The 12,361-nt window shown below is 38.9% G+C and overlaps 1 protein-coding gene across 3 annotated transcripts in view; it reads left to right on the forward strand.

Moving 5' to 3' along the window:
• Nucleotides 1-12,361, forward strand: part of mdfic (MyoD family inhibitor domain containing) — a 187,089-nt gene that overhangs the window by 3,954 nt on the left and 170,774 nt on the right. For 2 of the 3 annotated variants that reach the window (XM_024287872.2, XM_024287883.2), the window contains exon 3: nucleotides 554-664. The exons of the other annotated variant lie outside the window; for it this stretch is intronic. In XM_024287872.2, coding sequence (XP_024143640.1) covers nucleotides 554-664 — 111 coding nt within the window. The remainder of the gene's footprint in view (nucleotides 1-553; nucleotides 665-12,361) is intronic. 3 annotated transcript variants of the gene reach the window in all.

Raw genomic sequence — 12,361 nt, forward strand, 5'->3', positions numbered from 1 at the left:
AAAAAAAAAAAAAAACCCTCAGGCTTTGAAAAGACTTAAGGCAACAAACTTCATGAATGTAGTCCTTGTGGATAGTTCCTTGCAGAACAAAGCAACAGTGTGTGTGAAGTGGAGCAAACCTCGCAACCCAAAAAGCAACAGCTTCCAGAGATGAGAGTCGAGGTATATCTTCGTACGGCTATCGGGGGCTGAATGTTTTTTCCCCGCATGTTTTTTCCAGTTTCGTTGAATGGGGGCTTTTATGGCGGTATAAAAGCTTGGCAGTTAGAGCATACCCAGGAGCAACAAGGAGAGAAAATGAGATCCAGAGCTCTGGCAGAGGCCTGTACCTGAACCGCCCCTCCGTTTTGTGCAGTTAGCCAGCGGATTGTTTTTTCTGGCAAGGATGAGCGCTGCAGACTGTGTCTCATCCAGTTGTTCCTCTACTAATCCTCCAGCGGTTTCTGTTTCTAGAGCTGTGATCACATTCTTTTAGACGAATTTGGTGTCTATTAGAAAATCTTTCTTCAATACTTTCTCAGACTTGTTGACTGTTACATTCATGTCACCGTAGATTCTTGTGACGATGAGTCATCAGGATCGACGTTGTCTAGCCGGAAACCCTTTGCTGAAGGACAAGGTCACGTGACGGAGGAGAAGTCGAACAGTCCCACGCCTGTACGAAGTGAGTCTGAAAGCTGGGGGTGGACAGCAAGGCCGTCTTGGGGTTTCTTCTCCTGAGGAACCACAACTAGCTGTTTAATCAATTAAAGACTGTTTATACAATCAGATGGATAGTCTTAATTCTAGTGTGATTACACTTGCATGCTTTTTTTTTTTTTAATCAAAAGAAGGATTTTGCTGTAAATGTTGCTTTAGTCAATGTAAGCTGTCCGACTGCAAAACTGGTTGGGTGTCTTGCCAAGTCGGTGAAACGTGTATATTCTCAAAATCTTCCACAAGGACGAAGACTTGGCTCATGGTAGCTTGTTTGAGTCTCCATTCAAACCCTGTTCTGAAAATGTAGAAGTGGTGTGTGTGTGGGGGGGGTTCGGGCAGCAACTCGCCTTCAAGACTGATTTGAACATTAGCAGGAATCTTTCAACACTACCGGTTTACAAGAGATATTCTGGTTCCACAAAGCATTTTTGACCTCTGACTGGTCCCATATGACTCCCGTAGTGTCATACGGGAGTGTGATGTTCTGATTTAGATTTGATTGGCTGCTTTAAGTCAAAGTGTCCAGAAATAGTCATTTGCAGTCTCTTTCTTTTATCATAAGATGTGGACATTTTTTTTTACTTTAATTGTGTTTTTGGATCTAAAGTTAGATTAAGCTCCTTGTGGCAAGCCCACACACATGTTCTATAGATTGCACACTCACCGGTAATGCTATTTATTGTTCTGTTATACTGTTTGTATTTAATTATTAATGCCTCTTAGCTTACAGGCTCTTAAGTTGTAGCTGGAACTAATGTAGCAAGCAAGACTATTGTGATTATTTGTTTTTTGAATTGAAGGATTTAGGTTTTCATCGGTGATATTCACCACAGTTTTGATGTAATTTTACTCATACAGGCTACACAGTTAGTATGTAATGTAATCTGATATTTTTGATTAGTGGGGTTTAATGAGTAGGGTTCATGGGTCAACTTTTTTTTTGATAGGTGCTTATTTATCACTGCACACCACAGCTTTAGCTCCAGTGCTGATATTCTTTTGACTACCTCATCGTAATTTCAGTGGATTTTGAAGAGGAGAAAAGCAGCCTTTACAGTAGTGAGTACTCATGCAGTCGATGTAAATCAGTTGATTCTGTTGTGATGAAAAGCTGCTTTTCTTTGCATCATAATCAAATTCATTTATGTTTGTTCCATTTTGTTGTTGTTGGTGATAACTTGGGCGTTAAGGATTATGAATGAAAGGAAGCGAGCGCTGTTCATCATGTGACCAGCAAGGCTCCATTTATTTTATGGTGAAATAATATTTATATCCAAAAAGCTCTACTTACAGTACAGTTTAAAAGTTTTTGTCTTTGTTGCCAAGTTGTAAATTTTTACGGCAACTGTAGCAGGAGTTGATTTAGAAATCTATTCATCTATCTTCCTGACCCGCTAAATCCCTTTCGGGGTAATGTTTTGCCGGAGCCTGTCCCGGCTACTGTTTGACGAAAGCAGGGTACACCCTGGACAGATCGCCAGTCCTGTCACAGGGTTGATTTAGAAATGCATTTTAAATGCATCATTGTTTATTTTGTTAGTTTTATTTAGCTATTTTTGTACAAAGAAGGCATGTTTTTTTAATTGTTTGGTAACTGCCTGTTTTTCTGATGGCCTTTTTGGGTGTGGACCAGTTTATCTACTGAAGGCAGCCCTGTAGCTTTGCCCTTTTTTTTTTTTTTTTCTCTTATCAATACGAGTCCCCTACAATCAACCCTGAATAGGGAATAACTAAGTTAATTGGAGTAAAGATGGAAGCCTGATTTGGACACAGTTTCAGTTAATCCATGAATGCAGAGGTGCAAAACCTGTCCTAAAATTTGTTTGATTTTTCGACTTTTCGATCACTTGTTAGACTGATACTAAAGCAGGGATATTAATACAGCATGGGGCTTAAATCTCTTGGATAAATGAGTAAATAGTCTGTGCAACAAGTGACTAACTGGAAGTGTGATGTTATCCAGTGGATCTGTTACAGCTGTTCTAATAGATTATAGAGTAGGTTGCATGCTCGCATTTAATCCAATTTGTCACAGAAATGTGCATTAAAAATAAATGTAAAAACTTTACTCGGGGTGCCGTCTCCCTTCTATGATGTGTGTTTTGTATCGAGCGTGATGTCTTACCAGAGGCTTGTTTACTGGCTGTAGCATGAAGGGGAGATCGGGAGTAAGAGAAACACAGATCTGAAAGAAAAAACAATTTTCTGCCAAGAGGTTTTTTATTTTTTTATTATTTCCTAGCTTGGCAGCTTCTGTTGAGACGCATTCTTTTATCTGAGAAAATAAGCCCCTGTGACAACAGCTTTGCATGGTATTTGATGTCTCTCCCTCTTCAGCTGAACACACAAACACACAACCAGCCGCTTGTGAGGGAATTTTTGCAGCGGGAAATCCGTGCTGCCTCTTCTGATAGGACAAAGGCAAAATGCCCAAACTGTGCTTTTTATGATGCTCGAGGAAGTTGTTTTGCTCCTGTGTCTGTACTTGAATAATTACTGCTTAAGTTATCCTGTTTATGACACACACTCTCACTGTACTTTCACGCGTTCAGGGCACTAATCTTTCTGCTGCTAGGGGCATTCCAGCGCTTGCTTCAAAACACAAATCAATAAGAAATCGTTCCTCTTATGTCTCGCCTGCTCGTTTTTGTCAGTCCGCATTTAAAAGCTTATATTTACTTTGTGGAGAGTGAATTCTCTCAACAGGAGGAAGCTGTTTGTGATGCTCTGATAACACCACCAATTGTGTTTCAGTCATGAAGCCGTCTGTTCCTAAATCCCTAAAATGTGAACTTGTGTTGTGCAATAAACACAAGGATTACTTCAGAGGTGCAGAGAATATACCTCCAAAAGTAGAAAAAACATAGTTGAAACAAGCTAAATAAAGTTTTCAGCTTTCAACGAAATATCTGCAGCTGAGTCACCCTTGGCGGAAGCCAACCAGACATTCCTCAAGAGACTGTTCTGGTCTTTAAGTAGCTCATATCTCCTGCAAACAGGGCCATTCCTCTCCAGCCTTCTCCACTTTTAGGAGTTTAATCATCACATTATTCACTAGACTGTCAAATGTTCCTTTAATGCTGCACTGCTTGATAAAGATGACCTTACTAGCTTCTTTTTTTCTTCTCATTGAAACTCTTTGCAAGAAAAGATCAACGAGTATGGCTTTTTTTTTTTTTATAAAGGAAGCCTTTTGATTGGCTTTTATGCGAGTCTCTGATTTGGTTTTGATGACATGCTTTCAAGTTGACGCCTGTTCCCAAAAAATTGACCTTTGGGAAGGGAATTTTGTGACCCTATGATAAATGCATGAGGGATTCTTTAATGGAAGACTGTCACATCCTTTCACCTGCCTTTGAAACTTGATAGAATAACGAAGATTTCCCTAAAAAATCTACAAAAGGTTTGATCCTTTAATGCTAAAGAACTCGAAAAACAAAATACAGGTGCTTTATAACCATAATATGTAGGACTATAGTGAATATACGAATACTTGATCTATTTGAGTAAAATTGACTACCAATATGGGTTCCCGATCTTTCTAAATATAATAGACTTTAGAAAAAGAATAAACACTTCTAACGATGCATTTATCATTCTATAATTTTTAACTTATGTTAGAATTTAAGTATATAAACAAGTTGTATACACTACTGTCGCCAAAAGTAATTAAATCTCTTTAAACTAAAGCTATCTAGTGTTTTTTGTTAAATAAAAAAACAAACAGAGAATTAGTTTTACATATAGTGAACAATTAAAATTAAAATAAAATGGATATGAAATACATTTTTTTTTGCAAAAGTCTTGTGATTAATTATTTGATGTCAAATGACTTCTAGTATTGCGGAGAAGCCATACCATAATATGTTTGTGAGAAGTTAATCTAAATGACTGTAGTTTGTTGGTATTTCTATTAAAGATTTTTTATTTGCAATTTGTTCCTAAAGAATCAAGAACGGATGTTTTTGATGTGCACGATAGCTGATTCATGATTTTTATAAACATAGTATAGTGTATTAAAAATACATTTAAAGTAGGGCTGCACAATATTAGAAAAAATTGCAATGTGCAAAATTAGTGATTAATATTGCAATGACGATATGACTTGCAATGCATGACAATGTAGCAAAACAGCTAATACATAATTTCTATTTCACTGCATCAGTTTTATTTAAATAAATTCAGTCTAACTTAAATTATCCTCCAAGCTACCCACGTCTACATAAGAGGTCTGAAGTACTGACTTAAGTTTTGAAAAAAACAATATTGTTTGAAGTTTTTTTCAACAACTTAAGTTAAAAATATAATCAAATTAAATTAGTATTTCTTTGAATATCTCGTGATTTTTTTTATGTAGTGTCATATGACTCTGCTAGCATAGTGAAGAAGTTGTACTAGAACGTGTCTGCGAAATATTCATCTCTGAAGTGTTGCATTTTTGTGGTATTTCCATTGGAAAAAAAAGCAGTTTAGAAAACATGTCTGTTGGAAACAATCAGTTTTGATTAAAGGACTGAGTGTTTTTGTAGTTACAGTAGCTTTTTTATTGAAGTGTGTCTTCATTTACTCTCTTGTCATTTCTCTACTAGAACTGCAGTTGGTAAAATTTTGAGGATGTAAAAACTGTTTTCAGGATTTGATGTAATGTGATGTTTGTTTTGTTTACAGCTGAGGTTTAATGGCAAGTTGAGCAAAAAACTCAGGAGGGTGACATTTTTAAATTGAAATAAAAAAACAAACAATCAAGAAATCAAGATCTCCTGTTCTAAATTGAGGTATAATTGATGGTTCTTAAATACACATTGTTTAATTTTATACATCCAGTAAAAAGACATGCATATAGCAACCGTTCAAACATGATAAATAGGAAGAATCGTGGATTGATCTGTGAATCGTTGGTACATGAATCGGATTGTAACAGTCCGCAGCCCTAATAGGTGCCATATCAGAGCTGGAATATCAATCCGATCCAGGTGCTGAGTTATCATTCTGTCTTCCAAAGTGCTATGAGACTTCTTAACCTTCTGCCACTTTAGTTTTCTCTCCATCTTTCTTTCCTTGTTACTGAAACTGAATGCTGATTGTTGTTTTGCAAGCTTGGTGTCTTTAATCCTCCGAGCCCTTGTCTCTGCAGAAATAATGTGTCTGCGCCCAGACCTATTATAAACCGAGGCATAATTTTCAAGTGATTACTTAGCAGTGGGTCATGGAATCAAACACTGTATAAATAGGGTGAAATGGTAGTGTAGAGGTTGATTAAAATGGCCATTGTAATTCTACCTCTGTTGTAATTATTTTTTCATTGTCTTGGTGCAGATAGATTTCATATGGGAAATTTCAAGTGTGTTAATTAGCATATTTTAGTGCCCAAGACCGTTCACTATTAATTTTTTTTAAAGATATTCAAAAAACTTGAGCCAGATGATTAGATATGCGTATCTCCATTCATGGTTTGTGGTCTTTTAAATGCACGTTGGATATAAGAGAGTATACATGGATAATACATTTTAGTTGTGTTAACATTAAGTTACATTTCTAGGTTTTTCTATGCCGCAGATCTTACTCAAACATAGTTTCAACACTATATGCCATAGGGGTGTTACAATTCATTTTAATAATAGTTCGATTCGTTTGTGGTTGACGACATGATTCATAGTAAATATCGATTCATTTTGAACGATCCCATTCATTGACCTAAAATCAATCCAGGACATATTTAGCTAACAATTCAGCCAGTGTGACTCAGAAAGAAAAACCTGGCACCAAACAGTGCAGGTGAAGAGTTCTAGATTCCTTGTATTTCTTCAAGATAATAAAGTTTAAATTAAATATGTGTACAAACAAGCAAGTAAGCAAGAATTAATAATAAATCCATTCACATTTTTGGCCACTGTTGTTTTCCACATCAAATAATATAAACTGAACCTTTTTAGGAAATTATACAACACTCTGTGGTCACATCTTTGTAAAATTCAAAGGGTTTCAACACATTGGACTGTAATGATGGATTGATCATTTTTTGTTGCCATCAGGTCTGCTGTGATGTCACTTGGTTGTTTTTTTACATTTATATTAAAATTAGGGCTGTCAGATTTGTCGCGTTAAAAACGCATTAATCTGACTTGTGCTTGACGCCGACAATTTTTTTGACGCATTAATCGCGGATTTTCCATAGACTGTATATAATGGGGGGACCTCATAGTCCGATAAGTCCATTATTTTTACAGTCAATGGGATTTTCTCATACTTGCCTTTCCATACCGCGCGCGCGGGCGTCCCTCATCGTCCTTTAACTCACCGGCTGCTCTCACGAGATCACGGGCAGGTCTCCAACCACCGAGCTGCTAGCTAGAACCAGCCCGGCGCTAGGACCTGGAGAGCTCCTGCACCCTAGCCCGGCTCCGGTTCGCGTCCAGTACCACGTCTGGTGGTACCGGCTCGCGTCCGGCGCCGCGTCCCGAGAGCTGCGGACCCCCGACGTTCCGAACAGCAAGCGCACCGGGGGACGTTTTAAATGTTCTGGAGGTTTAAGCGTGATCCAGCCCCAGCATAGCGGTCTGTCTGCCGGCATATTCATGATGAGCTCCGCTGGACACGTTGCTGCCATAGACTTAATCGAGCTGCAGCCAGAGAACGCGGGGGCAGTAGCAGACTATCAAACTATCCACAGAGTATCCCGCTTTTCTCAGTCTTTAATGTTTTAAAAAAACAAAAGTTAATTGGAAATGATAAATCTCTATTTCATTTATTACTGTAGTTCAGCAGAGGAGAAAAAGATTTGGTCCTGACAAAAAATGAACATTAAAGTGTTATGGAAATTTTATTTTTGATGTTTTTTATTTTATTTTACTGAACGTTGATCGAAGTTTTGAATTTAAAATGCCCTTCACTTGCACTTAGGCTTTTGTTAGGCATTTTATGTTACAGCCTTTTATTGTTAAGAAAGTTTATCTCAATACAATGTTACAAAATAAAGTATTTCTGATGAAAACTATTAATTTTGTCATTCTTGTTTTCATAATTAATGTAGAACTGCTAAATTCCACGAACCACACATTTATTCCTTAAAAAAAGGCCACATGTAAATTTGCGATTAATTGCGAGTTAACTCTGGACAATGCGATTAATCGCGATTAAAGATTTTAATCGCCTGACAGCTCTAATTAAATTTAACACACTGTACCTCTATCCAGATTGTATTTTCCAAAACTGATATAATCGATTTTTCTCATTTTTAAATAATTTTATAATTGTATATTCAATCAGCACTTTACCTCAGAAAGATCAACCTAGTTGCATCCTAAGAATATGAATCATTTCACGATTAAGTTGTTGAATGTCTCGGTGGGTGGAGTGCTCTTGCCTCAGGTGGAGAAGTTTAAATATCTTGGGGTTCACGAGTGACGGAAGATCGGAGCGTGAGATTGACAGGCGGATTCTAGCGGCATCCATCTTAATGTAGTTGCTGCACCGGTCCTTTGTTGGGAAGCAAGAGAAATAAAGCAAAGCTCTCAGTTTACCGGTTTGTTCTAGTACTCAACTATGATCGTGACCGAAAGAACGAGATCCCAACTACAAGTGACTGAAATGAGCTTCCTCCGTAGGGTGGTTGGGCACTATCTTAGAGATGGGTGAGAAGCCCGGTCACATGTAGAGAGCTGGGAGTAGAGCCGCTGCTCCTCCAAATTGAGAGGATCCAATAGATTTGGCTCAGGCTGGCCTGGGAACGCCTCAGGGTTCCAGAGGAGCTGGAGGAATTGACTGGGGCCAGGGAAGTCTTAGGCCAAATCAGAATTATTCCCTTCTCCCTACCCCTACATTTAGCCCTCCAAACGGAGAGTTATGGAAAAATTGTCTCCAAATTTGAAAGTCACTTCCACTTGATGACATCATCAATAGTCGCTGGTCAGCTACTGTAGCGCAGAGCTTACATAACAGCGGTTTTATAACTTTGAAAAGGACACGATAAAGCAAAAAGATCATTGTTTACATTTAAATGTAAACTTCTATGCTTCAGAGCACACCCACGTGAAGAAAAGTGCTTCTCCTCCAACTTTGTAGTCTTCTGCTTGGAAGATTGATTCTTAAAAAGAACTATTTTGGACACCACTTCCTCTACAAATGGAGGGGCAGGGAGAAGGAGAGAGTTAGGATTGGGGCTTAAACTGTTGACGCGTGACACATTCCGGTATGAGCGGAAAAAGATGGATGAATAGTTGCACCTCTAATACGATGCAACAAGTTCTAAGACGTACTGTCAATACATTTTCTATTTTTGAACTTTTGTCATTTTTATGGTACACCGAACCATAAAGTGAGACAAGAATCAGAGATAAGTTCATCAGCCAGCCAGACTTAATTCACTGTGTTCACAGTAACTCTAGAACTGGCTACACATTAGCAACTTAAATGTATTCACAATATTTGTAATTCCCCACTTTCTTTGCAACATGTTAAAAAAACAGTGCTACTGCTAAAACAAACTTTACTGTGGCTATGTTAAATCCAAACCTTGTTAGTAACACCTAAAAAAAAAAAAAACTAAATCTGACAACACTTTATATTACTCTGTTAGCCTATTTACATTTACACCAAAACTTCTTGGGAACTCATAAAATGAACTCTGACATTTTGACTCATCAGCCAGCACAACCAGAATTCATCTTTGTAAGTACAGGGGATTTTAAGGTGCAATGTGTTTTTTTTGACAAAAATTTAGGCTTTTAAGTGTTCCTTATAGTGCAGAAAATATGGTAATTAAAGAATCAAAAATCACTCGAAGATGAGAATAAAGGGCTGTGGAGCCCAAGTAAAGTATGGGGCCCACGCCGATCAGAGCCTCATATGGCGGCATCATTGCTTTTCACAAGAGAAAAAAAGATCAACTAGTTCAAATGACAGAGGCGCAGTGGGGATTACTTGGCCCCTAACAGGGTTTTGGCACCAACATTAAGGTTAAAACCGTTTTTCTATTACCAGATCTCTGCTGATGTTGCCCCCGCTAGCTCTGAACCCCTCGAGCTTCCAACTCCTTGCCCCCTTCGTGTTTGCAGGTTCAGCGCCTCGCTGTAGGTCATTCTGCACGTACCCCCCCTCCAGATCAGTAGAGGGTGACCAGGGACGACAAGCTGGCTCCCATCCAGACTCACAGACAGTCACTGCAGACACCACCACCACCTCCTCCTCCTCCACACTCACACAAACACACACCCGTCTCTGCCGGGCTGCAGCTAAAATCAATACAGGCGTCTCTGTGTTTTAAAAGCCACTCAGAGGCAGACGAGCACCTCTGTCCCGAAGGCTGATCTCTCAGCTTAAGGCGTTGATTGGCATCCCGAAGACGCGAGGCGCTGACCCACAGCTGTCCCATTAGCAGAGGGTTAATGCTGAGATTGATACTGAGCAAGTAAAGGAACTGGCTGTTGGGGGAGATATTTTGATGGACTGCCTATCCTCCCTCTGACCTGGAGCAGACCTCTGCTGGGTTTTGGCTCGTGGCGGCTCCGCAACTTACATCCTCATCTGTCCGCAGAGCGAAGATCACTCAGCATTTCATAAACAATGCGCATGTGCACGTCTGCACTTGAATTTCAAACGGGCGGGCTTCCTGTGGTTGGACGTTTGAAGCGCCCGGAATATTTGAGTCATCGATGTAACCGAAAATTCAGCTTGTCCCTCCTTCTCCTTCCATTTTTTTTCCCTCCCCTCTCTTGTTCCCTCCTGCTCTGTTGCTGTGTTTTTGTTTAGTCAGTGAGGAGAGGGGAGAAGCAAGTTTAAAAAAAAATTATATTATTATTATGAAGCCTGGCAGCTCCCTCAGGCCGCTCTGAGTCACTTCATAATTAAACTTCCAAGAAGTCGGCACGACTAAAGGCGCAAAGCCTAAATCTGAGCAAGATGTGCTCTCTTATAGATCACTCTGTCGTGCTTTTAGCTCTCTTTAGGCTACAGGTTCTCCACCTGTGGGCGAGAAGACTCGGATGGTTTAAACTGAGGTTTAAGTGGAAACGGACTCAATAAAATGTAGGAAATAAGCATGTAGAGGAGGAACGGGGTCTATCTGCTGCCGTTGCTGTTGAGTTCTAAGGTTTGACATCCTTGAAGTTCATATTAATACCGCATTCTACACAAACTTCTGCAAAAGAGGCCTTTAGGATGTGGATGTGTGAGGGAATGCCAGTGAGGATGACTCCTACCCTCCCTTTGCTAGGATTCAAGTGAGAGAAAATGGAGTTTCATTAGGAGTCAGTGATTTTTAGATGCTAATCAAACTTTTTTTTTTTTGAATCAAAGAATAATTGATGACTCCCCATGCTGCTGTTCTAGCCCTTCCCTGAACACAAACCATAGCACTTGTGCCGAGAGGTTCATTTTGTCAAATCAAGCTCTTGCCTTTTTAAGAGGCTGCCGTTTCATGTCATTATGCAGAACAGTTACCAGAGGGATTGTTTTTGAATTTAGAAATGCTAAATCTCTGCTTTATTGGTTGTCTTTGAGCTGTGGAGGAAGGAGGAGGAGCTGTGGTGGAGTTAAAGGAGGTCTCACTTTAGTCACATGACGAGAAAGAAACGCTAATAGTTACTTTCCTGTTTATTGTTTTTTTGCTTTTAAAAACAAAATTTTTAATTTCCTTTTTTTATTGACCGAATAATGCACTTTTAATGTAATTTGACATCAAATTTATTTGTTTTAGTCATAATTCCAAGTTTTTGTTTTGATAAGGGTTCCATAAACCGGGAAGCACTTTTTGAATTTCATTGCACCAGTGACAATGACAATACATATCTCTAAAGGTTATTTTCACACAATGATGACAAAGAAAACGTTCATGCAAAAAGCAATATTTTCTATCTGACTATTTTTTCTCCTGGACTAAGTTTTTAAGACGTTAATTAATATACCTTCATTTCATTTTAATTCTATATTTGAATTATGTTACCATGTTAACTAGGGTTGTGCCAAAATATCGATATTGCGATATATCGCGATATTTAGTCCTGCGATCGATTCTCGATGGGTTCTCACCAAGTATCGATATTATATTTTCATTTAAAGAGGCTGTTGTGCTGAGCGTGCGAGTCGCGCGCCGGAACTATTGAGCAGATAGTCGCGCTTCGTCGGACTTTTAATAGCGATGCACGCGCTCATTCGGGAGAAGCTCCGGTGAGATACAAGCTTTTTAGCGCGTGTAAAGCATGCCTACCTGTCAGCATTTATCATCCATCTGTAGGAGATCCAGCCGGTAAGAAGTGACTTTGTCTGAGCACTAGAATGTCAGCGATCACTTACTTCCTGTTTGCTGTGGGAACTGGGCACGCGCTTCGCAGTTGTTTGTGTACTTCAGGTAGCGTCGGAATTTTCGCTTTCATGCACTTCGATGTTTAACCTGCTGGTGTATGGTGTAACTTTGGTAAATTTATAATGTGACGTTTTCAAACAATGTAATTGCTTGTTGCTAATGTTGATTTAAAGTAATTCTTAAATAAAAAAAACAGGATTTGATGTATGAACTTAAATTTAAATGTATTTAAAATAAAGTACATGAATTCACTGTAAAATTAGGAAGAATGCTAATTAATTGAAGGACCTAAAATTATATTTATTGCCATTATTATGTGTGTTTTAAGGTGTTTACCTATTGACTGCTGACTGACCAAATGGA

The sequence above is a fragment of the Oryzias melastigma genome, linkage group LG23, assembly GCF_002922805.2.
Source record: "Oryzias melastigma strain HK-1 linkage group LG23, ASM292280v2, whole genome shotgun sequence".
NCBI classification, from domain to species: Eukaryota; Metazoa; Chordata; class Actinopteri; order Beloniformes; family Adrianichthyidae; genus Oryzias; species Oryzias melastigma.